Source organism: Numenius arquata, chromosome 8 (assembly GCF_964106895.1).
Source record: "Numenius arquata chromosome 8, bNumArq3.hap1.1, whole genome shotgun sequence".
Classification (NCBI taxonomy): Eukaryota; Metazoa; Chordata; class Aves; order Charadriiformes; family Scolopacidae; genus Numenius; species Numenius arquata.
In genome coordinates this window covers 24,619,387-24,644,439 of record NC_133583.1, presented here as the reverse complement: position 1 = coordinate 24,644,439, position 25,053 = coordinate 24,619,387, and the positions used below count along the sequence as shown (strand labels likewise).

General features: G+C 49.1%; 2 protein-coding genes across 2 annotated transcripts; one reads left to right on the top strand and one right to left on the bottom strand.

The window, feature by feature from the left end:
- Positions 1-236: 236 nt before the first annotated feature.
- On the bottom strand, positions 237-15,192 carry LOC141467596 (glucose-fructose oxidoreductase domain-containing protein 2). The gene is made up of 4 exons (XM_074152205.1): positions 15,130-15,192; positions 14,477-14,615; positions 9,270-9,613; positions 237-2,491 (listed from the first exon to the last, which is right to left on the bottom strand). Exons 3-4 carry the CDS (start codon positions 9,526-9,528, stop codon positions 1,593-1,595), a joined length of 1,158 nt encoding a protein of 385 aa, XP_074008306.1. The 5' UTR covers positions 9,529-9,613; positions 14,477-14,615; positions 15,130-15,192; the 3' UTR covers positions 237-1,592.
- Positions 15,193-17,052: 1,860 nt separating this feature from the next.
- Positions 17,053-22,828, top strand: LOC141467897 (uncharacterized). Its single transcript, XM_074152601.1, has 7 exons — positions 17,053-18,799; positions 19,183-19,467; positions 19,995-20,222; positions 20,577-20,678; positions 20,994-21,098; positions 21,603-21,649; positions 21,962-22,828. Exons 1-7 carry the CDS (start codon positions 18,739-18,741, stop codon positions 22,214-22,216), a joined length of 1,083 nt encoding a protein of 360 aa, XP_074008702.1. The 5' UTR covers positions 17,053-18,738; the 3' UTR covers positions 22,217-22,828.
- The last annotated feature ends 2,225 nt before the right edge of the window (positions 22,829-25,053 follow it).

Sequence of the window (25,053 nt, the reverse complement as noted above, 5' to 3'; positions counted from 1 at the left end):
GATGAAAAACTTCTTTCCGGTGAGGGTGCCAGAGCCCTGGAACAGGCTGCCCAGGGAGGGTGTGGAGTCCCCTTCTCTGGAGATCTTCAAGACCCGCCTGGATGCAGTCCTGAGTGATGTGCTCTGGGCAATCCTGCTTCGGCAGGGGAGTTGGACTGGATGATCTCTAGAGGCCCCTTCCAACTCTGAGAATTCTGTGATTCCGTGAAACACAAGCACACAGCTGCATAAAGAATGCCCTCAACAAACAACTTTTTATTTCTGTAGAAAACAAGATACTTTTCAGGAAGGACCAGCTTATGAAACAGCAGTTTGCATGTTAATATACATAAATACACAAGATTACAATTTAGTGGGAAACACATTTAAAAAAAGCTTTCAAGTACACAAAATAAATGTAGTAAAATTGGACTATCCCTTCCGCATACCTGCCTCAGAGAGAAACGTTTCTCAAACGGAATCAGCTTCCACCCAGGATCTGCCAACAGACCTCTCCACTGGACAAGCTGCAGGAGGGTGCGAGGATGGGCAGGGCCAGAGGGTTAATTAATATCCAGTGTTTGAGATTAAGAGCAGACTTACCCATGGCAGCTCAGACCCCATTCTCTCAACTATCGGGATGTGTGTAGTGTGACAATGACCCAGCAGCACGGTGAAAGAGCTGCAAGAGGCAGGAAATACCTTCCAAATTCCATCTTCAGATCCCTGGAAGGTTAATGCTGTACAACTTCATTACCCACCGTGCCGTGGAAATCCTGTGACCCCGAGAGGCGTTTATTAACAGTCACAGGAATGAGAAGGTGGCCCCGCAGTTACGGCCCCAGTGCTGCCGGGCTGTAAACACAAATGACGGACACAGAACTTACGGAAAAAAGCTGCTGGATGCAGGCAGCCTCTTGGGTAGAAGGAATAATGTCGACAGGTGTGGAAGAATTGCATAAATCATCACAGACTTCCTGAAGATTTTCCTGCCAAGACACTGTCAACACAGATTTTGTATCATCATTTAAATAAAATACCAGTTTAAATGAATCTGAAAGGCATATGCCACGTGCAGGAAACCAAAAGGCTGATCCTTATGTTCCAGACTTTAATCCTTTGTCCTATAGGAGCTTAGAGACCTCTTACATCATTAAATTCTTTTATAAAATTTTACAAACTGAGGAGTAAAACTTAATCAGCCTCCAAAAGAGAAGGAAAAGGCATCTGAACAACAGATACTCCAACAGATCCTGCTTTACATGCTCTCCTGTTAAAATTGTTAAAATAAGCAACCTATGCAACGGGGGCTGTGTCCCATTTCCGAGCTGTGCCGAGGCAGAGATCCCATGCTTCACTTCAGCTACTGCAAGTGCAAAGGGCAATTCAAGTTTTCCTACCAGTCTCCAAGACAAAAAATTAAATGTTTGCAAAAACAGAAACATTTAAAACTCTTTAAACAATTTAAATCAGAACATGACATATTTTACACATTTTAAAAAAACCCCAAGAAATTCAGGTTATTAAATAAGGATCTACATATCTTAAAAATGGAGAGGCTTTTACATTACAGCCAGAAGTGTTAATTGTCCTATCCTCCAAAGCAGGAATGTTCATAAGTTATTTCTTTGCAGCGCCTCGCAGAGGTTTTGATTGGCATCTGGTTCCTCGGTCATCACCTCCACAGCCTCCCACTCCCCTGACCTGCTGGATTTCTTGATGGCCTCTACTACGCTCTGCATGTACAGACCATCTTCAAAAGAGGCTGCCATGGAGACAGGTGTATGATCCCATGTCCGACGGTCTTCCTGCTCTTGGAAAGACTGCCGCAGCGCTTGCACCATGTACACCATGCCTTTTAGGTAAAGCAGCGGGATGTCTTTAAATCCCGTATCCAAAAGGCCCTTGTTGACAGGTAAAGAGTCTGTAAACAGTAGTTCTTCTTGGAGAGCGGTGTTTTTCTGTCCATACAAGTCCGTCCCGCGAGCGATGAGGCGACCGGTAGACCCAACAATCATGACTTCATGGATGAATGATCCAGGCATGTTGAAGTTGAGAGTCACAGTGCAACAGACACCCTCACTCATTAGCATCTGGAAAAAGCAGAAGTCATCGCTAGTGACGTGGCGGATCCCGCTTATAGCTGTGTTCTGCTTCACAAAAGTCTTGAGCAAGCCATGGACCTTCTCTGCTCTCCTGCTGATGAGGTGAGTGAGGAGGTCGATAATGTAGGTGCCCATCGTATGCAGACCACCCCCTCCCATCAGCTCATCACAGATCCAGTTGTACTTGTGGCTGAGCAGGCTTCCCCCATAAACGCGTACGTCGCAGATCATCACATTGCCCACGTAGTGTTCTTCTATTAACTGCTTCATCTTCACAAAGGCGGGCAAGAAACGGAGAACGTTGCCGACAATGCTCATCAGCTTGGGGTAATACCTGGCAGCTGTGACCATCCTGAAGGCATCCACAGAGGTAGCAGCTTTCTCACAGATCACATTCTTTCCTATTCCTGAAGCACAAGTGAAAAAAAAAAAACAAACAAACAAACCAAAACCATATATATAGCACACATGAGCAAAATGTGCTCAGATGTCCCAAAGGTTTTCAAGAAGTAGGGGTTTTAAGAGTCAGGCTTTCCTGCTGCAATTTCAAAGGCAAAGGTCTAGGAACTAAAATAGGAATGCCAAGGGAAGCAAGACTCAGAGCTGCTTCCAAGATGCTCTGAATCCAGAGCTGCTAAACTCCCACGGAGAGAAGCTCCAGATAGAGTTTTTACATCATGAAAGATAAATGGCCAAATGGCATCACATGGCATCAAAACAAGATGCCATTTGCATATTGTAGCTATAAAATTATTTGAATGCCTGCACAGCCAGAGGGAAAAAAACAGTCACGTACCCTGCAGGGAAGAGGCAAGTAGAGATTTGATTTTCACTTTGTATTTCACCATCACTATGAATTTATTATTTTAAATAGATTAATAGAAATGGGACATACAAGATACTTATTGGCCTGTGTACAGAACACAAAAATTAGAAATAATGTTTTGGTAGGTGGATTCTTTTAAAAGCATAGCTAATTGGAAAGCAAAGCAGTTCAGTCTGCACATACAGCCTACTCGTACAATTACTCTGCAAAGGTGACAGTGACACAGATGCACTCACAAGCTGACCCTCTGCGTTTTTATCCCCACTGATGCACTTCATCTTGTGCTCAGCCTGGGCAGTCAATAATTCATTTTTTTAACTTTAAAGCGGAAATAAAGTCATACAAAAGAGCATCCCCGTGCAAGCTTCAACCAAATTCCTACATTGCGTGCTCTGCTGGTATTCCCTCTTCCCTCCCCCATCTTCACTCTTTTCTCATGACATGGATTTACTTTTCCCATATACAGCTGTTCTGATAAAATACTTACCTAAACATTTCTCAGTGTAACAACCAGGGGTATACCTAGAAGCCTCCATACGTTAACTGGTGATGTCAGTCCTGAAGGTTGGTAATGTCATCCCACAGTTTCTGCCTAAGAATTGCAGGAAGCACCCCAGGTGGTAGTAGGTGCTTCTCTAAAAGTTGCTCCTTACCCAGGAGCAGACCACTCCCTGCTCAGAATAGCTTTTAATCAACTCCCCGATGAGAAGATACCAGCACACATGTTTAAATCAGTCTCTTGCACAAGAGCAGAAGCCAGATCCCACACTGCAGCTCCTGCTCTCAGCGCTCCACCTCCTGGCTGCGATGAACAAGCCTTTCAGGAACCCTCCGAGCAGCCCAGGGGCCACCCAGCTCCCCGGCCAGGGAACTACAGCTAAAGAAAACTCAGAACCTGTATTTCCAATAGACACATGCAAAATCTGGTCAGAAAACAATACTACTACAATTTTTAGTGATCTCTTCCAAATAAATCTCCTAAACAGATGTGAGTCAACAGAAGCTTTAATGAACACAGGGTAAGGTCAAACTCCCTGGGGACACCCTGGCTGCCCCCAGCTAAGCCCCTGTGTCAGGGACCGTTTCCGACTCTCCCGTCCCCAGTTCTGCTGCCGAGAGGAGGCACAAGGCTCTGTTCAATGTTCTGCAGGGCTAGCTGAGTGTCTCTTGAGATGCTTCGGTGCCGTGTTTACCTGCTGCCTTCTTTAAATGGCAATTATCTCAAGCCAGGTTACAGTAAGGTACAAGCAAAAAGAAAAAGCAAAAGGATCTCCACAGCATCCGAAGCAGCCTGTAGTTCTCCAAGTTCACAGAAAATAAAAGTGACTCTTGCTCTGCGTACACACGGGGCACAGCTCTGCCATCAGTGCTCTGCCAGCACTCTCCCCCTCGCACAACACCACCCCCCCCGCCATGTATTTAGTGGTACAGGAGCCAGCTCAGTACAAACCCAACACGGAAACATTCACTCATCTTGATTCTTTTTCTGGCAGGTTTTTGCCCTGAGTTGGCTCTGCAAGGAGTCCAACAGTGTCTGGTCAGGTCTCTGCAGTGAGGGACTGAGAGTGGAGAGGGTTGAGCCAGAGACCACCACTGCTGCCCACAGACAGCTGTTTCACACTGGGTGGTCGGTCACACCAGCACCCTCATTCTGCCACCCCCTTGCCCACCCTCACCCCATCGCTGTGCTCTCTCTGCCAGTGTAGGCTCCACTGGAGCAGCTACAACTGCCTGACACCTTTTTGGGGGTGGCAGTGCAGTGACAGCTTGGAACAGCCCACCGAGCACTGCCAGGCTGCCAGGACAGAGACACCCTGACATCTCTGGGATAGTCCAGCAGGTGCCCTCCGTGGGACATGCCCCCAGCTGTCCCTAAGCTCACACAGATGGCTGTGAAGCAAAGACAAGGGCTGAGCCAGAGATGACTACAAGGTCCCCTACCAACATAATGGCCATACCTTTTGCTTTCCAAGAGAGCAACTTACAACCCTGTTTTTCTTACTATTATTTTGATAACGAATAACCTAAACTTTGTACCATATTGTTTTCTTAAATAACCACTGTAAAATTTTCTGTTGAGGTCGCACCAGCTAGTAGACATGAATCATAGAATCATTTAGGTTGGAAAAGACCTTTAAGATCATCAAGTCCAACCATTAACATGACAGCCCCCATGGGGCTCTGGTGCTCCTCAGATGGCTCTGTGAGCCAGTTCAGCTCACCAACTGAGCCCAGCTTAGAAAGGGAAGCTTCCTCTTTCCAAGCAGGTGGGTTAGATCAGCTCACCAGTGGACCTAAGCCCACAGAAGGGGCTGCACACCTGGGAGGAAGGAGATGGGACCACAGAGATGGGTTTCCCCACCTCCGAGGCAGGAAGTGAGGACAGCAGCAGCTCCACTGCCTGCAATGAAGCTCATCACAAGCTGTCCTAACAATATTCCTTAGGGTCTCCTCTGTGCACACCTCAGAGCAAACTCTGTTTGCGGGAAACACATCAGCTTCTGCAGACCATCGCTCCACTGAAATCCTCCTAGGATGCTAGAGAGAAAGAGTCAATCTTCCTAGACTTACCTTGTTTTGTCCTTAGCCAGAAACTAGGCTGTCTGCCCTGCCTCGTGCCAGCCGGTGCTGCTTCACATCCTGGAAGATGGATGTTTCTCTGCCAGCAGTTACGCAGTAACCACAGTTACCAGCTTCAAGACCCCGTGGGCTCTGCAAGCTCTCTTCCTTGGGAAGTGCTTCTTGCTCTCAGTGCTGCGTTCATTATTGCTGAGTGTGAAATGACATACCTAATGCAACCAGCCAAGCAGTGTGAGGCCATGTTGCTCTCTACCAACTCTAACACTGCTCATGACTGTAGTTAACGCTGGACAGCTTCAGGCCTCAACATCTCTGAGAAAGGGAGTGCTGAGCGGATGCACAGACTGATGAAACCACAGTGCAAGGACCTGGCTACACAGCCCCAGTCAAAGCACCTGACAAGTGACCAGACCTGACCCTGAACAAACTCTGCTCCCGCAACACCAAACCACCTCTCACCAGTGCACTTCCAGGCAGGTGCACCCTTCACAACAGTCATTACTAGCTCTGCACACAGGAGAAACTACTCTTATTTAAAGCCTTGCCCCTCTCTGCAAGAGTTATAATGTTGACTCCAACTACTAAATGTATTTATCCCATGTAAATATGTCCACTGAACCGAAGCTCCAGTTCTTTACTCCCCTGAATAACGTCAGATGCACCTAGGAAGATACACAGCTGGCTGCTGTTGAAGCACACCAGACCATTGCTTTGTCCACCGAAAGAAGTTGGGAGTGTCTGAGGAGTCTTCCCAAATCCCAGTCTTTCCGGCTATTTCAGACACACTTGCTGTGGGAGCCTCCCTCTTTTTTTCTTTACGAACACTCATTTCTAAACACACTCCTTCATTTCATTTCTTGTTGCGTACAGTTTGAAAAGACCTCTGTGCTACTGGTGACAAAGACGGGAAGCATGATATGCAAAGAGCACTCATAGCATGTTTGTTCATCCTGTTTCAAGAACAGGAAATCTGGATCTGTCACAACACAAAGCAGTGACAGAGCCCTTTCTGACTCCTTCCTTCATAATCAACATATACGTGCTGCAATTTGTAGGGACTCCACAAAATCAGGGGGTCAAACAATCTAGGTCGCAAAGATGTCTTAAACAACATAGTCAACCAGCACAAACCAAGAGAGACAAGTAAGAGGTTCCTCTGTAGCCGCTCCACAAACCATCCATTTGACGGCAGGGCTCAGTACGCACAGCACCATTATCTTGCATCCCGAAGAAATTTTACTCTGAGGACTTGGCATGTTCTGCCTCCCTGAACACTGCTTCATGCACAAACACCCCGTGTTCTACATTCCACTCCAGGCAGTAACTCTGCTTTGGGCTCCCCTAATGCAAAGGTGGATGCATTTTAACTGTGGGACACGAACCACAACACAGACATTTTGTGAAATTAATTTAGTTCCTCTGAGATCAAAAGAAGCACAAATTTTAGGATGGCTTCTTGCTTTGCCTGTTGTGGAGATAAGATTACACTGATCTTAATTTGAATTATCCTCTGGGCTTTGATCTGTTTTGTCTAGTTCATGAACTCAATCCAGTCTTCCTGCTTTGTCCCTGCCATGCCGAAGTTGTATCTCGGCTTGTTTATGGATGCCTGTCAGCAAGAAACTTATGCAAGCAAATGGCACTGCCTGGAAAAACTGGGTCTCTCTCTCTCTCTCTCCTCTCTGCCAGCAATAAAAATATAAGCATATTTTAAAATAAAATTTTAAAAAACACCAAAGTGTAAAAAAGTATACAAATAAGTAATAAAAGTGTAAGCACTTAAAAAAAAACCCAACAAAAAACCCCAACAAAACAAAACACACAAGACTTATCACTACATCACATCTGATCTTTCCTAAAACCCAGTCTCTGGGCTACTAAACACCAATCTATTATCTACAATTCACAGCCTACAATACTCCAATTATAAGCATCACTGTATCGATGTGAACTTTCCGAGAAAGCACACTTTCCATCTTCAGCCCTGCCCTGATTTGTGTTCCTTCAGAATGCTCAGTCATAGCAAGCCATCCAATACTGGTTTAAAACATGTCATGACACACTCGGTAGCAGATCAATAAATACAACTGTGACAAACCTAGAAAGCTGAAAGACAAGGTCAGCATGGTATTAGGTCTGAGATGCCTGCATCAGTTTGCAGATCAGAACATTTCAGGACAGACAGAAGTGAAGAATAAACTACCCTTCACTACTTCATCCATCGATTTCCCCAGCCTTTTCAGCTTTCCACTTATCTACACTTGCAGTCAAGCACACATAGCACCTCTGTATCTCTGCGCCAGCTTTATCTCCCTTTCCTCCTCTGGATAATGCCATCTTAAGCTTCCCAGCCTTTAAAGAAAGAATCTCAATCCATTTCAGTTAATAATTCACCAGAGAAGGTTCAATCCTCTCCTTTTAGCCCACTTGACCATCAAGAGCCATGAGAACTAGTGAAACAATTACTACCTAACAAGGGTTTAAAAGAACTTTTAGCATCTTTAGAGATAAATTCTAACTTACAGTTCAAATACTGAATCAGAATACCTTCAATTCAAAGGACAATACTCTAATAAGGTAAACAAACAAATCTAACAACATAAAAAAAGAAAAAGAGGGGGGAAAAAAGCCTGAAATCTCTCTCTGCATATCTAAGTGGCATTGCAAATATTTGCGCATGGAGTTGTTTACTTCCAAAACAAATTACTGTAGAGCAAAGAGGCTAAAAACAACAAACCACCCTGGCTCACATGGTCTGAGATATTACCCATCCTAAAATTAACTCATGTGGACCTCCTGTAAACACAGTAAAAATATCACGCTTGTTATTTAGAGAATTACAGGCAAACTCACACCCACGCTGCACTATATGAGAGGACATTAACACTACAAAGTCACACGCTGGAGAAGGAAGCAATGTCAGGATGCCCGGGCAGTTGGCTCCCACCTCCCTGCCCAACCAGTTCGGGTTGTCCCTTCTCTCCCAGACACCTTTAACCCAGCCCATCTTGCTGGATTCCTTCTGCTGTCCCCAAGATCTCCTCCTTCCCCCCAGCATCTGTCCTCCTGCATCTGGTGGAAGGATTCCTCCAGGAAGTCTGCACCCAGGACCCTGCCAGCCTGCTACCAACATGGGCGACCACAGAGAGCTTCAGGGGGTAGCCAGGGTCACAGGAACCTGGCTGAAAACAGCATCTGCAGAGAATTTAGGTCTTAACTCACAAGATTCTACTGAGTGCGTGCAAACATTTTTTTCAAAGGTTTTTAGCTTTCAAGTTTGGTTTTATTTGTGGGGAAAACAGAAAGCAGAGCTGAATAACGCCCCCACCCCAAGCAGATCTTGGTTCCCTATTGCAGTACATGGGAAGATTTGAAACGTATCAGGTAACTTAAGTTGTTTGGGGTTTTGTTTGTTGCTTTTTTTTTTTGTTTGTTTTTGGTTTTTAAATGGGCGTAAAGCATTTTGTCCCCTCCTCATCATCTCTGAAACAGCTCATTTTTATTCAGACCTCCCCACCATAAGTTCAGTCTGAAGAAGCCATGCGATATTTTAGCCCAATTAGTTCAAGATTTGCAAAGCTATAAGCAATTATAAATAGTATTTTTACAAAAAAGTCTAGGTAACCTTTCTCGCAGGTGGCACTACCGATTCCATACAAAACCTTTAGCACTGCATTTGCACGTTGGTGCAATCAGCATCGTGCTGGGGCAACAGCTTCAAATTTCAATCTGCCAACAAGCTATGGGTTTTTGGTCCAACTCCAAAGATAAAAAGGTACCTAGAGCCTTCACAGCAATTTGCCGCGTTAGCGGTGGAGGGATATTGATGCAAACCAAATCTACGTCCTGGTGCAGCAAGACATCGTCAGTCCGACTTGTACAGAAGGAGATGTTCATTTCCTCTGCCAGCTGTTTGGCTTCCTCCTCTGTCTTCCCCCAAAGTGCTTCAATGGAGAATCCCTCTGCTCTCAGCAGGGGCACCAGGACCCGGGCAGTGCTGCCAGTTCCAAACACACCCACTCCAGGAAGCATTTTCATTCTGCATTCATTCAAGCATCAGGGTCTACACGTAGGCCTTTGATAAAATGTTCAGCTCCTCAGCTTTCCGTGCCATCCACAGTTCCTAAAATGTGAAAAGCTACAAGTCAATACCAACAAAAGGCGTATTTTGACATCACATGCATCTAGCCCAAACACTAGCTTCTATCTTTCATACAACATGCAAAATTTTCAAAGAGCCTCTTGAAAACAAAACAAAACAACAAAAAACAAACCCCCCAAAAATGGCAATCCTGAGAGAAATAATATTAAGGGACAAATCAAACATTCTATCGCAGAAGAATAGCAAGAGAGCAGCTTGACAAAGTCATGAGCATCTCCCAAGCTTTAAAACTCAGGATGCACATACAGAAACACAAAAAACCATGGCAGGACAAACCAGAGACAGCCAGGCACAAACTGGGAGTGACAGGAAGTGTCAAGAGGACAGGACATTGAGTCTATGGCACCAACAGTAAAAGCAGTGCTGCTGTAGTTCTGATGATGTAAGTCTCTAAGTGAGGTAAAGGTTTGTGAGATGAGGTAATATCTTTCATTAGCCCGACTGACATAGCTGGAAATAATAGGCAAGCTTTTGGGCACATAAATCTTTCTTCCAAATTAAAGACACTAACTGAAAACAACTACTTGAGGCTTAAGAATTTTATGGCAAATAGTCAAGCCACTGCAGAGAACATCTAGAAAATATGTCCTGTGGGGAAAGCCTGGATTCACTGAGCTTGCTCAGCAAGGGGAGGAGAAGGCTACAAGGAGAGGCAATGTCAGTGTATAAATACATAGAAAACGGCTCTCAGAAAGGAAAAGGGCACTCCTCTAAGTCCACTGTGGGTAGTTAGAAGTTTTACTTAACTCAGGACAGTTAAAAATGTCTCCTTCTGCCCCATGCCATTTAATCTCCAGGGTTGCAGTGTCTTGCAGATAATTATCATATTCCCCACACACGCACATTTGGTTAAGTCACACTTCTCTTGCTCTTTTAAGTAATTCCTGGTAAATTAATGCCTTTGCGTCTCTACTGGCCAGTTTGTTTTAGAACTGTTTCTGGCCACAACTGGCTGAACGGCCTTTAGTGTTCGCTTGAGCACTAACTTCGAGGAGAGATGTCAGAAGTCTCCTCAATCTGCGACACCGCAGCAACCTACAAGCTGGCTTTTGTTCTGTACCTTTTTGAATTCTTATCTACTATACCCACTGTTGACCTTTTTTGAATGATTTTTTTAAAAAGCAAAAGTTTCCTTCATTTTATAAATGTGATAAATTCGATTTTCTTTAGAAACTTATTATGAAAAAGCAAAGACCATGTTACAAAGAGAATTGGTACCAACACCAGATCAACACCTTCGGAAAAAAAATCCCCACAAGCAACAAGGATCACGATCTGTTTTGGAAAGAGACAGTCATACATCTCCCCATCCTAAAATACTCGCGCTAAGTTATAACACGTGAAAGCAAATCCCAACACAGCAGCAGGAAGGCCTGGCATGTAAGGCAAACTACACACAGTGCAAATGCTGTGTATGCTACCAGCATTTTCTTCAGCTGGGGGGTGCCTACACTGACCAGTGTAACAAAACTGCAACCCCAGCTGAATTTCTAGGTATTTTTGTGGTAAAAACACTAACTAGGAAACAGAAACAGCAGCACTTCTGAATATTTCACAAAACACACACACAAGTGTTTACAGATGCTATAAAACAACTTATGAATTATTTACTGAATTAATTCAGTATCTTGACTGCTTGTTCTGTGTGATGTTAGATTTGCAGTGATACAAGCATAGTCTGTCTCTATAAACAAGAACAAAGTTCATTTGCAATTTAATTAACTCCTTTTTATCCGATATTTAGCAAAACACTCAGATAATGATGGTATCAAAAGGATCTTGAAAATATTTACTATCCTACATAAAAGGGTAATTTACTGGCAGGAAAGACGGCTTGTATTCAGGCTTGTTTTCTATAAATGACCCAAACAAAAATAAAGTCTTGCAGCTGGATGGACAGTAAGTATAACTGGTGAAGTCCCCACACATCTATATTTGGCAGTTTACAGGCTTGAAGAAGAAAAACCGCTTGCAGTAAAGAGCATCATCTTTTGAACAGACACAAGCTAAGCAAGGGGGAACAGAGACAAGGTGGGTGTGGGCCTGTTTGCACCACATCGCAAAGACGTGCTCAATGTCATCAAAATTACACAACATGACAAAAAGTTCAGAAAAGGTTGAATTCTTTGAAAATGCTATGAAGAGCACACTGCCACTCAGATAAGCTGACTTCTGTAGTACTCATTTTAAGTTTTACTTTTTTTCTGTTTCCCATCCAACTGCCTCTTAAAAATCTCAGTCAGGTAGAATTCATTTTAAACTCATTTATTCCCAAAATGTAACGTGCTGCTGTGTCTGTGTCTCTAGCAGCTATCGGCACAAACCCACAAAAGCTAGTGATTTACTACCACGGAGACCATCTCCTGAGGATACAAGAACTTATGACACCAGCTCACCAGTGGTACCACAACAAAGCAATTGGCCAGCCCAGCCTCAGCAATGACTTTAGCAAGGCAGCCACGCTCTCGGGGTACAAAGACACAGCTTCAACAGTTACAGGGCCCAGCAGGGCTTGAGATCCCCCAATCCTGCAGCCAGTGGGCTCTGCAGAGTGGCACTGACCAGAGGCCACGCTTCTCTTTCCTCACCTGAGAGCCACCTGTAGCCACTTATTCCCTCTCCAGCTTTTCACCACCTGGGAAGTCCCAGTTTGTGAAGACAGTCACACTGGCATAGATGTGGATGCTGGAGGGCAGCGAAAACACAATCCCCGCACAGGGGAAGTCACAGAGCGCACATGGCACAGGCAGGACTAGAGTAAATGCTGAAAGAGCTGTGACGGGAGGTTCAACAAGAGGTTTTGAACAGGGGCACATATCGGTACCCACACGCACACCTCACAGACACGCTCAGGCACTGGTAGATGAGACATTCCAGCCACTGTATCAGAATGCGGCCACAGCTGAGGAGAGAGGCAGCTGTAATCAACAATCTACTAAGATCGAACAGAGATCCCAAAAGAACAGCACCCTACCACTGCAAAAGTCCTGAGAGCACTGTTCTCTGCAGCTCTACGTGCATTTCTGATACTTTTCTTCTAAGGGGGGGGGGGAGCAGACTGGAAATGATGCAGACAAAGGTGATCAAAAGCATACAACATCTTCTAAGTAAGCATGACCTAAGCAAGCAAAGATTCCTCAGTCTGAAAAAGAAGGATGTCACGGAAGGTAATAAAGTCATGACTGGCACAGGATGGAGAAAGACCAATTTTTCACTGTTTCTCCCAATGCAAGAACAAATCAAATGGAGCTCAAAGGCAGCAGGATCAATACAATCTAAAGGAGGTGGTTCCTTGCGCCAAGCTTTGGTAAGCTGTGAAATGCCTTGCCACAGGATACTGTGTGCATTAGCCATTTACAAGCGGTCAAAAGGAAAACTAGACAATTTCAAGGACTCCACTGAGGCTCACTAAACATGCAGAAGTCACATCTCGCAAAACAAGTAGCTGAGCCAAAAACTACTGAAAACTAGATTCAGCCGAACATGGACATGGCTCTGAGAAAGAAACATCTGAAACTGTGACCAACACCAGTTTAAAATTAGGTACAACTTCTACGTATTTACTCTAGCAGCAAGCAAGTCTCAAACCTTCAAAGCAGCCTCACCAAATTAGTCACATATATCATGAAAAGCCTTTTATAAGCCAATCTTTCAGAAATTAAAATCCTCAGGCATCGATGTCTCTGGTGATCAAACACTGGAATGAACACTTTTTTGAGGACCCTCTCATGGAAACACCAAAAGGCAGGGCTTTTATCTGGAAGTGAAAAACAGACTGAAAGAGGTATCTCACATGTCAGGAGATACAAATCAATTTCCCTTTTAGAGAGATGAAATCATCAATGCCTGCAACATCATTCTGAACTTCAATTTTCAAATAGAGGCATTTAAAGCTTCTTAATCTTGTTTCTAGCTGCCATTTCTTTTTTGTGGTGACAAAACATTTCCATTCTTGCTGAATTTCATGGCGAGCTAGAAGTCCCATCCTAGAGTCACAGAAAGGAGCTGTTTGACTCTTTTGGGATAGAGAGCAACAAGCATTTATGTGACCCAGTGCAATGAAAAACCTTACAATTCCTACAGGATTCAATTCGATTCCACATTGAAGCATTCGAGGAGCTGGTAACACTGGCTCTGCAGAAGGAGAAAGCAATTCATGCTTCCCCAACTCATCCTAAAAAGTTCCACTTCGGTTCCAAAGAAGGTGAAGCACATGGTGGAGGAGCACACCAGCAAAAGGGGCACTGTTTTCATCCCACTGGTTGTTGCTGTTGAGTTTGCAAAGAAAGGAAAGACAAGTAACAAGGTCTGTACAAGTAACAAAATTGTTACTGGTTGTGACATCCTCAAGGATATTAAGGCTGCATGAGAATCTCTGATAAAATCTAAATGGGAACTAGTCAGATTTTCACTTTGCATTAGGGGTTTTGCACCAGTGGTGTTAATGCACTCCTCTGAAAACAGAGGCTACCCCAGAACTGTCAGTTCTGCAAGGACTCCAGCAGAAGTGACCAAAATGCTGGTAGAGACTGTGGGCATCACACTGGAAGCCAGTCTCTGCAGGAATAGAGCTGGGGAACTTCACTGGTCCACCCTGAGAAACTGGAGGTCACCTCATATGTGAAATCATTTTTTTTTCTGTCAAACTGTTCATCCAGCCTTCTGGCACGCATATACCTGAAGCTCTGTATGTAACGGTTCACATGCACATGGTTCATCTCAAAGAGATAGACATGCTTTTTTTACTAAGCTTGCTTTTAACTCCGTGCAGGCAGGTTGTGTGATAACCCACAAGTCCAAAGCCTCGAGCAACTCCCACCACACCTCAAGACAAGGCCGGAGCAGCGCTCGGTCCTTCCTGGTCTGGATCAGCAATGGCAAAGGCTGATTCCTGGCACACAGCTTCCCGCAGGTACCGCCCGAGGTCACAGGCAGCAGCAAGGGGTGCCAGGAACAGCAGTGGCTGGAAGATCATGGAAACCAAAACGGTCCTCACATTATCACTGTGCTGCAAAGCTCCAGGCAGGTACACGGCAGCCCCGGGGATTGCTCTGTCACAGCCCACCGTGCTCTCTGCTGAGGGGGGATGCAGGGCTTGGGCGGCTGCTCTTTGTGTGTGGGTCCCTCACGGGACTGGACAGGGCAGGCCCTCACCTCACGGGACCGGACGGGCAGGGCCTCCTGCCTCGCCTCACCTCAGCCCACCTCAGAGAGCCGGCCGGGGCAGGCGCCCCCTCACCTCACCGGATGGGGCAGGCCACCCTCTCACCTCAGGGAGGTGGGCCGGGCAGGCGCCCACCCCTCACCTCACCTCACTTCACCTCACCTCAGGACGCCGGCGCACACGGAGGAAGTCCCCCCCGGGCCCCTCCCCGGCCGCACCCGGCGCGGCGCCCTCAGACGGGGCCTCGCCCCCCTGGCCACCAAGCGGCCCCGGACGGGGAGGGGGTGCGGGAGTGGCCCCAAGCCGCCCTTACCTGCCGCCGGCCGGCGGAGACGCGGCCGCCGTCCCCGCCCCCGCGCATCCTCCCGCCGGGCGCGCTCCCGCGGCACCCGCTCGCTCCCGGTGCGGCGCGCGGCGACGCCCTGCCCGGCCCGCGCAAGCGCGGCGCCTCCGCCCCTTCGCCGGGCAGCGGCTTTCAAAATGGCGGCGCCCAGGGCGACTTCCTCCGCCGCGTGGAGGGTGGCCTATCATTCCGCTGGACAGGGCCGCGGGGGCGGGCCTTCAGCCGACGGACAGCTCCTGCAGCCAGTAGAAGATCGGCGCGGCGTGTCGTCATCTCACCCATGCTCTCCTAGGAGGAATGCAGCGGTCCCTCTCGCGCCGCCCCGTGCCCCTCGTACCGGGGTCCCGGCACTGCGCCCGGTGCCCCGGGACCCGCCGCTACCCCCTGGCTCTGCTCTGCCCGGCGCAGCGCGGGTCCCCCGTGGGCTCCCGCTCAGCCCCGTGTCCACCAGCGCCCGGGGCCTTTCCAGGCGTGCTTCTGCGGACGGCCTCACCGAGGGGCGCCGCGGGCCGGTGCTTGCCCGGCCCAGAACAGCCCCTCTACAGCCGCCGTGCTCCATCGATCTCATCAATGCTGATCGATATCTAAAGGGCGGGTGTCGTAGAGGATGGGGCCAGACTCTTTTCACCGGTGCCCGGTGACAGGACAAGGCGCAACGGACACAAGCTGGTAAACGGGAAATTCCGTCTCAACGGGAGGAGGAGCTTCTTTCCTGTGAGGGTGGCAGAGCCCTGGAAGAGGCTGCCCAGGGAGGTGGTGGAGTCTCCTTCTCTGGAGACATTCCAAACCCGCTGGGACGCGATCCTGTCCAACCTGCTCTGGGTGGACTTGCTCTGGCAGGGGGTTGGACTAGATGATCTCCAGAGGTCCCTTCCAACCCCAACCATTCTGTGAAGACAGCCCACCTCCTCACACTGCTCCTCATCCTTTCCCAGCATTGCACCAGAGGCTCCTTGCCAGCTCCCAACAGGCTGCACGGTGCTGCAGAAGTCGGGAGAGGAAGACCTCGGTGGCAGGACATCAGGCAGGAGCTCCTGAGCACCTTTTGTTTTTCACTGGTTCGTGGCAAGGGAGCAGAGAGCTGCTGAGAAACTCTGCAGCCTCCGTCTTGCTTTATATATTGTATAAAGCATGGTGTAGCTGCTTGACAATAACCCCCTGTGTTATTAGAAGCGTTGTAATTTCCTCCTCTCCTTTTCCCTTTGCAGAGGCTGTCATGAAATGTTGTCGTGGAGCTGGAAGGGGCTCTGGAAGGAGGGGGGCTCTGTGGAGTTAGCAGTAGGCAAGACATTAACCTCCAGTCCCATCGGCACTGCAGCTGGGAAGACTGGGAAGGCACTGCCCGTTGGAGAAGGTCTTGCTGAGCCCCGGTCGCTAGTGAGCTGCCTGCGGGTCCGTGAAGGAGGAGGAGGTTGTGCATGGAAAGGGAAGGGCTCATGGGTTTCGCTATCATTGGCTTGTTCTTACTGAGCTCTGTTAACAGTCTTCCTGTTTCCCCCCTCTCCTAGTCAGAATGTAGAAAATTATCCTAATGGAGTGGAGAGTCCAACTTGCTATGGGCAGTCTAAGTAAGGCTTGCATTTATGTGCAGTACTCATGGAGCAAGATGGCTCCTGTCCATCTTCTGCACCAGAGACCTTGGAAAATGACCTCTGGTGTTTCCTGCTCCAGGATCCTTGGTGCCAGCATCTCCAAGATGGGAGGAGAATGTGAAGGAATTCACCTTGTGTCCAGTAAACTTCATCGGTACAGGCAAACGTGAGAACTAGAATAGAAATGAAAGGGAAGGAACCACAAGTATGTGTCATTATACAATGATGAGGCAAGAGGAGAGGAAGACTTGAGTACAGAGAGGAACTGGACATCAGAAAGAGCATGGGAAGAGATCAAGAAGTCCAGAGGGGAAAGCAAGAGAGACACAGAGCCTCTTGCTTGTCATTCTTGTGGATCGTTTACCACGTGAATTTTGTTTTATGACTCTTGTCAGCAAATATCCTGCTGTTGCTGTTTCTCCATATGGGTTAGTTCCCAGATGAGACCTCAGCTGTGCTTCAGCCAGGAGGTTCCCCTGGCTGGTGAAGAGCTCCAGTGAACACCCTTTCCCCCAGGATAAGCTTGTGGCTGGGCTGAGTGTGCCCAGCGTGGGGGTCTGAGGGAGACTTGGGGTGCAGAGAGGTGCAGCCAAAGCCAAGTGTCTAGGACTCTGTCCTCTCCCTGGCAGAGATGCCTATGGGGCTTTGGGAGCACACTGCCATGTGGAGACATGCAGGATCAGCCTGAGGACGTTGCCAGCATTCCCAAATTCTCAGCATCGCTTGCTTTCTGCAACCTTCCATTGGTCTTTGACCCAGGAGCATCCCTGTGGGACAGGCTCTGCTGTCCTCTTCTGTTCCCCATGCTGCAGTGAAGGTCATGTTGGGACTGTGCTCACTGATGATACAAGATGGTCCCAGTAGAGCCCACATGCTCAGTTTGGGCTCCATAGTCTTGGGAAACAGGGAGAAAACAAGGATGGGAGGAAAGGGGCATAGAAAATGGGAGGAGGTGGGTGGTGAGGTGGGTTGTCTAACGTGGGGACATGGGGTTGCTGCCTTTGGAGAAGGGAGGATGTTGGGTCCAGCTTCAAAATGGGGCGGGGGAGTGATTACTGGAAAAGCTGACAGGAAACTAGAGGGGAGGAAGTGCCGGATGGGAGCAGGTTTTGCTCTGAGCACGGCATTGGAAGAGCAGTGGCGGGCAGTGGAGAGCCTGCGGGGAGCAGCGGAGATTTCACCTACAAGGTTGGGGATGCAGAGGGGCCTGTGCCCCCTGCCTGTGCTGCCTGCGTCCTTTTGGTGGCATGGGTGACACAAGCCATGGCTGGTCTGGTGGACATTCCTGGCCTGGTGTCTCTCCAGCCGGAGGTGTCCCTGCAGAGGTCCCTGCCTGTCTGGGGCTTGTACATCCCACCTGTGAGCAACCACAAAGCTCTGACCAAGCCCATCACTGTGTCAAACCGCGGCAGTCCTCAGGGTTTGGGGGCTGGCAGGATGTGTGGATGGCAACCCAGCCTCAGCTAGCACAGCGGACAGGACGGACATCACCCCATCACCCCACCATGATGGCAGCATCGGTTTCTCCAGGGGGTCCGTTCCCTGATGTAAAACAAAAAGGACGTGGGTGGCACGAGGAGGCAGTGCTGTAGTGCACTGGAGAAGCCCTTTCCCCATGCCAGCGATGGGGAGCTACTGGGCTGTGACCTAAAATACTGGGAAATGGCCATCAGCGGAGCTCGGCTGTGTTATTTGCGTCTGTCTCAGGGCCAGGGGCATGTGGCCAGGATGAAACCGCAGGAGGAATCAAGCAGCGAAGAGCGAAAATATAAATCAGGTTGAAGCAAGAGAAGGGGAAGGAAGAGAGAGCAAGCCCGCGAGCGCAGAGGGAACTGCCTGGCCCAGCAGCGAGGAGGAGAGCTCCCGGCAGGGCTGTGGCTGGCCCCGGCTGGGCAGTGACCCTCACTCTGCAGGGAGAGACAGGAACGTGCCAGCCGATCCCGCCGGGCACCCAGCATCATTGCCGCAAGGCTGTTGGGCAGACAGCATGGAGCTCTGGCTGGCTGGTGGCCTTCTGCCCCTGCTGCTCCTCGCCTGGCTGCCCGCTGGTGAGTCTCCCCTCGCCTCTGTTCTGAACTATTCCCGCTTTGCCTGCAGGAGGTTTGAGAGGTGGCTGCTGCTTCTTTTTCCTCTCCTGCAGCATTTAACCCCCCTTTCTGCACCGGCACCTCCGCCGTGTGCCTTGCAGAGGGTTCCCCTCCTGCAATTGCCCGTGCCCAGGCTGCGGGCTCTGCCCATGGGCACCCAATTTCAGGTGCTGAGGCTTTGAACCAGCATCACCTTCAGCAGCAGGGAGAGAAAACGGTCAGGGCAGGGGAAGAAAGCAGAGATATTTATAAGCCTGATGACTGCGAAGGGGGTCAGCTTTATGTGGAGGATGTGGATATTCCTTAATACTAACCCAACCTTCCATGGTTGTTTTTTTCTGCAGGACTCGCTCACCAGGTTTCAGCCACGATCAATGTGTCAGTAGGGTTAGATTTCGCCTTGCAGTGCCTGCTCCAGACGGGCTCAAACACCACCACTGGGGAGGTGAAGTGTTTTAATTCCACCCAGAACAGTGGAGAAAAGCAGAACGAAGGTGGTGTGGCGATGCAAAGTAGTTCCTTCCAGCTTGTCTTCAGTGTGAACAAAGCACATACAGGAACGTACACGTGCAGGATGGAGAACACAAGGAACGTGTCTGAGAACGGACATTCCAAAGAGAACGAGGATGGTAAGAGACACAATCCCACCAACACCCACAGGTGATTGGAGCACCCACAGGAGCAGAGAGAAAGAACTGATGAAGGGAGAGGAGAGAGGGAAGAGAGGGAGAACTCTGCTGAGCAGGTGTGAAGTGACTCAGAGGTTCAGGAGCGATTCTGAAGTACTCCAGAGTGAGTATTAGGGGATGAGATGAAGCCAGACGGTGGCATGTCCTGCTTGGGTGCCAGAAGACCCTTCTGCCTAGGTTGCAGGAGGAGGAGGTGTCTTCCTCTTAATCCTCCCATGTTTTCAGTCCCTTCTGAGACAGAGCAATGCTTGTGCACTGCACAGCGTTGAGTGGCAGTAATCAATGTTGAGGAACATTTAGCAGCTGGATTTGGAAAAGAGCACCAGCATCAGCTGCTGGAGGAGGAGGCAGTTACTTCACTGTGTCTTTCATGAACGATACGTGCCAGGGGGATATGACCCGTGCAAGGTCATAGATATGACCTACATTTCACTTACCAATTATATTTTTCTTTCCTCTGGGGACAGCCAGGCAGGCAGAAGAGTCAGACACCACCATGGAGTGCAGGTTCAAGATTTGGTTGGAGAATCTCACGGTGAAGTGGTACAAACCTGTGGATCTAGAGGTGGGGAACCAAACCAACACCACGGCTCTAGGAAAAAACTGTACCAGTCCCAGCATGTGTGCAGCCAACATGGGAATCTGCGAATGTAGAGTGTCCATCACAAGATTAAGCTTGACAGACACTGGAAATGGTATGCAAGGGACAGTTCCCAGTAAGTGGCACTGCTTCCATTTCCATGGGGGTGATGAGTGGGCAGAGAAGGATGCTACAATGAATGCTCCCTGCAGTACCACCTGCCATTTCCCCGGAAAGCATCCCGGGCACCGGAGGGGCTGACCCAGCATGGCTCTTTTGGCAGATTCATCCTACCATGGAGCTGTTTGGCCATACTCCAGCTGTGGCACATCAGCTGAGGTGGCTGGAGGTGTGGTGGCAGGAGCGGGACAGCCAGGCCTGTGATTCCAGGTTCTTGCCCCAAAGCAGAGGGGAGAGCAGGGTGTCCTCTGACTCTGGGCAGCCTCTCACTTGTGTTTCTGTTTTCCAGGCTGTGACCCTGGGGCACCTCAGATCAGTGTCACCGAGGACACCTGGCTGAAAGGAGAGAAAGATGAGCAGCAAGGGGGAAAAAAGATCCTGATGTTTTCCGGTGAGTAGGTGGGAGCTGCTGGCAAACTGGTGTAGGCACTGATCAAGGCTGTGATGCTGGGAAAGCGCTCTGATGCTCCAAGCACATTCCTGCCTGAATTCGGATGACTTCAGATGAGTTTTCGGAGATGGTTCCCTGTGGGATTTTGTCACGGGGCTTTTTTGTCATGGGGATTTTGGGGCTGTGGGGGCTGCGGGGGCTGCAGGTGGTTTGGGGTCTGGAAGCCCAGGCTTGGAAAAAGAGGCAATGGTGGCAGGTGTCTCTGCATGGTGGGATGGTGGCTCACGAGTGCCTCTGTGATGTTTGTGTGCACAGGAGTCAACTTTCTGCTGTGTATCCTCTTCGGCTTAGCGGTTGGGACGCTTCTTTACATGCCGATAATTGGTATTCTGCTATGGCAGTGCCAAAAGAACAGAAAAGGTAAGGCTAAACCCACACCAAGTCTCTGTCTCCTGTGGGAGCTGTTTGGCATCTCCTTCTCACCTGCTGATCTGGACAAGCCCAGGCTTCAGAGATGTCCATCTTCAATATCCTACTGCTCCTGCTCACTCGGTGTTCCCTGCGTGAGTCTGTCCTCCTGGACAAGCTGTCCTGGGGTGGGGAGAAGGTTCACCCCCTCCCTTCCCTCTGGCCATTTGGTGGTGAGAGCCCTGTTATGGCAGAAGCCATGGTGCAAGTGAAACAGGTCTTGCACATCTCCACAGTTCCAGCAGTGTCCAGCTCAGAGCTCTTTTCCAGCCTCTCCAAGGGCTTTTAAATCTTTGTTAACCCCTCCTGCCCCTTGGCCATTTTCAGAGCCAGCCAGCCCCAGAGCCCCATCCTCTCCTGCAACAAAAGCAGGACCAATGCAGATGTCTTCTTCATTTAAATTAATGATCGTTATCATTATTTTAACTACTATTTAAACTACGTTTCCTTTTTCAGGAAAGCTTATAGCCATGCAAGTGGCAGAGGGGGATCAGCTCAGCACGGTAAGCCAGGGAGCACTTTTTATGTATTGTTTCCTTTTCTCTGTAAAAAAAAAAAAAACAAAAACAAACCACTGGCTGTTAAATACCCATTTAAGGGATTTCAGAGCAAAATCAGCTTTGCTTTCTGAAAACGTCGTCCTGAACACTTATTAATTCCTACTAAATAGGAGCTTACAACCTTCTGAATAGGTGGCACCTCTGAGCAAGCTGGATAATGCTTGGGCAGTGCAAATAGTTGTGCCAGTGGCAAAAAATTAGCAGGGGAGATGGAGAAGGTAAAGCCAGGGCTCCTCATTGCTGTCTCCCTTGCAGGCATCCCCAGTGACGGTGACTGAGGAGCTGACCTATGCTAACCTGAAGTTTGAGAAGGAGACAAACCCCACCTCTTCTGACGTCATTTACACCAAGATCAAACCACTGCGACAAAAGCAGGGTGGTGGGGATGCCGGTGCTGCCAACGCAGAGGTGGATGTGTTCCCGAGGGAGAGGGCAAATGAAGGAGAAGAGAGGGATGAGCAGCTTGGTGTACCCTTGTCGGGGTCATCATCCCCAAAAAATAGGCATTAGTTCGTATGGAAGTGCAATCTTGGCAACTAAAGCCACCTGTTTATCCCCAACTGGCTGCACCACTGTGCTTTACAGTCCCCTGGAAGAAGCCGTCTCCTGTGGTGAAGACAGTGCTCTTCCAGCCATTCTTGCCCTTGACTTCCTGCAGCCCCAGGCACCACCAAGCTTCAGCAATTCCTTTTGTGGTCTCTGGTCACCAACAGGCTCTTCTAGCAACTTGTTCTGTGTTTCAGCGATGTCACTATGCACTGCGTGGCCACCATGGTTCAGGAAGAACTTGGTGTCCCCTTGGTGCTGGACATGCTGGGTGGGGTGGCCATAAGAAGGTCCTCTGGGTGCTGCAAAAGTCCTGGAGCAGTTGTCTGAATTTTCTCCAGAGCAGGCACCTGTTGTGACATGAGTTGACCTTGCTCTGGTTTCGCTCGCTCAAAACACAAGGAGCAAGGATAGAACGCCATAATTTGCTTCGCAGAGGCGCGACATGGGTGCTGCTGCAGTGATCTACGTGCATCCGCTTCATACCAGGAGCGGACAGGTGTCTTCATGCATGTAGAGCTTTCCTGTAATTTGTTTAAAAAAAAAAAAAAGAAAATGCGATGTTTTCTCCCTCAGTATTTCCACTGCTGTACTGCTGATGGAAGACTCAGTTGAAGTCCATGAGGAATAGCCAGCAAGCCCTGGAGACTTTCTGATCTCCCCACACAGTCCAGTTGCAGAGCAGCTGACAGTAGGAGACATCCCCACAGTGGTCCCCCCTCAGGTCACACATGGCTGGGAAGACATAGGCAAGGGCTACAGAAAGGGAAAAATTGGGGGGAAAAAACCCCAACATTTGGGGAGAGCAAGTAGTGGAAAAGGGGCTGGAAGGTGAGGGTCAAAGTGTTAAACCGGGGAGGCATCAGAACTGCTGGGGGATGTTGCCCAGGATTGCAGAGCAGAACTAGGCTCCACCAAACTGCAGGACATCCTTGCCAGCCTCCCCCTGGGCACCTGCAACCATGGAGGAGCAGGAGGAAGAGGATCCCTTGGGATGCTCCAGCTTGGAGAAGGAAGGCCCAAGTTAAACAGGCAGGTACAAAATGCAGCCAAAACCTCAGCAGCAGCTCCTGGAGGAGGAACTGGGGTTTACTGAAGATGTGCCAGGTCTTGTCCTGGCCACAGAAAGGAAGCAAGATGGAGGGTCTCCAGAACATCTCACTGCCCGTCACTCCTTGGTGGTTGTTTCCAATCTATGTGCCCGGAGGTCCCTGAGTTTTGGCTTAGAACAGACACTGCTCAGCCACAGCTCCCACCCCATCCTCAAGGCAAGGAGACCCATCGCTTGTGCTTGGATAGGATGTGGGTGGCCATCCCACCCCCTCCTAACGTGGCGCTGGGGCAGCCGGGGAAGCTGGAGTGGGGTTGGAAGTCCAGGGATGGGTGGGAGATCTGCTGGCCACCTTTGGGTTGACAGCTGGCTGAATATAAGCCAGCAGTGTGCCCAGGTGGCCAAGGTGGCCAACAGGATCCTGGCCTGTATCAGGAACAGCGTGGCCAGCAGGACTGGGGCAGTGACCGTCCCCCTGTACTGGGCACTAGTGGGGCCCCACCTCAAGGGCTGTGTCCAGTTTTGGGCCCCTCACAACAAGAAGGACACTGAGGTGCTGGAGCGTGTCCAGAGAAGGGCAACGGAGCTGGTGAAGGGTCTGGAGCACAAGTCTCATGAGGAGAGGCTGAGGGAGCTGGGGGTGTTCAGCCTGGAGAAAAGGGGGCTGAGGGGAGACCTTCTCGCTCCCTACAACTCCCTGAAAGGAGGGTGTAGCCAGGGGGGGTCGGTCTCTTCTCTAGATGGGACAAGAGGAAACGGCCTCAAGTTGCTCCAGGGGAGGCTTAGGGTGGATATTAGGAAAATTTTCTTCACTGAAAGGATTGTCAAACACTGGAACAGGCTGCCCAGGGAAGCAGTGGAGTCACTATCCCTGGAGGTATTTAAAAGATGGGCCGATGTGGTGGCTGAGGGACATGGAATCAGGGAATTGTCAGAGTTGGAAGGGACCTCTAGAGATCATCTAGTCCAACTCCCCTGCTAAAGCAGGATTGCCCAGAGCACATCACTCAGGGCTGCATCCAGGCGGGTCTTGAAGATCTCCAGAGAAGGGGACTCCACACCCTCCCTGGGCAGCCTGTTCCAGGGCTCTGGCACCCTCACCGGAAAGAAGTTTTTCATCATATTTAAATGGAACTTCCCATGTTCCAGCTTGTGCCCGTTGCCCCTCGTCCTATTGCTGGAAACCACTGAAAAGAGTCTGGCTCCATCATCCTTCAACCCACCAGGATTAGTGGGTTAGTGGTAACTTGGCAGTGCTGGGTTAATGGACTCAATGATCTTAAGGGTCTTTTCCAACTGGAATGATTCTATGATTCTATTTAGCCAAGCCAGGTGGCCCTTGGGCACAGCCTTTCTCATGTTCCTACAGCATGAAATGACCAATGTTGTTATTTTAAGGAGAAAAGGGTTAAAAAAAAGCCGACCTCAGCTAAGAGGGGCTGCTCATTACTCCAAGAAAGCTGAGCAGGACACCTGAGACTGGTATTAAGACCCTTGGCAGCCAGTTATCCCTTACGGAGGCAAGAGAAAAAGCTTCAGAGGAGGCAAATACAGCTGCAGTTAAGTTCTTCAGCATCCCACTGGCCACAAGAGAAGGCCATGAGGAAAGGAAAAACCCAAAGGACATGAGTAGAATGACATGATCACTAAACTGCAGATGCAAAATCAGAAAACTAAGGTACAATATGACTTAAGAATAACAAGGGCTGTGAAAGGCTCTGCATTTGCTCAACTGCCTTAAAAAGAAGAG

Coding starts and splice junctions, on each gene's coding strand:
- LOC141467897 (XM_074152601.1), top strand. CDS start 18,739: ATGGAGCTCTGGCTGGCTGGTGGCCTTCTGCCCCTGCTGCTCCTCGCC. Junction 18,800..19,182: donor CCTCGCCTGGCTGCCCGCTG/GTGAGTCTCCCC, acceptor TTTTTTCTGCAG/GACTCGCTCACCAGGTTTCA. Junction 20,223..20,576: donor CTTGACAGACACTGGAAATG/GTATGCAAGGGA, acceptor TCTGTTTTCCAG/GCTGTGACCCTGGGGCACCT.
- LOC141467596 (XM_074152205.1), bottom strand. CDS start 9,528: ATGAAAATGCTTCCTGGAGTGGGTGTGTTTGGAACTGGCAGCACTGCC. Junction 2,492..9,269: donor AATTGCTGTGAAGGCTCTAG/GTACCTTTTTAT, acceptor CTTGTGCTTCAG/GAATAGGAAAGAATGTGATC.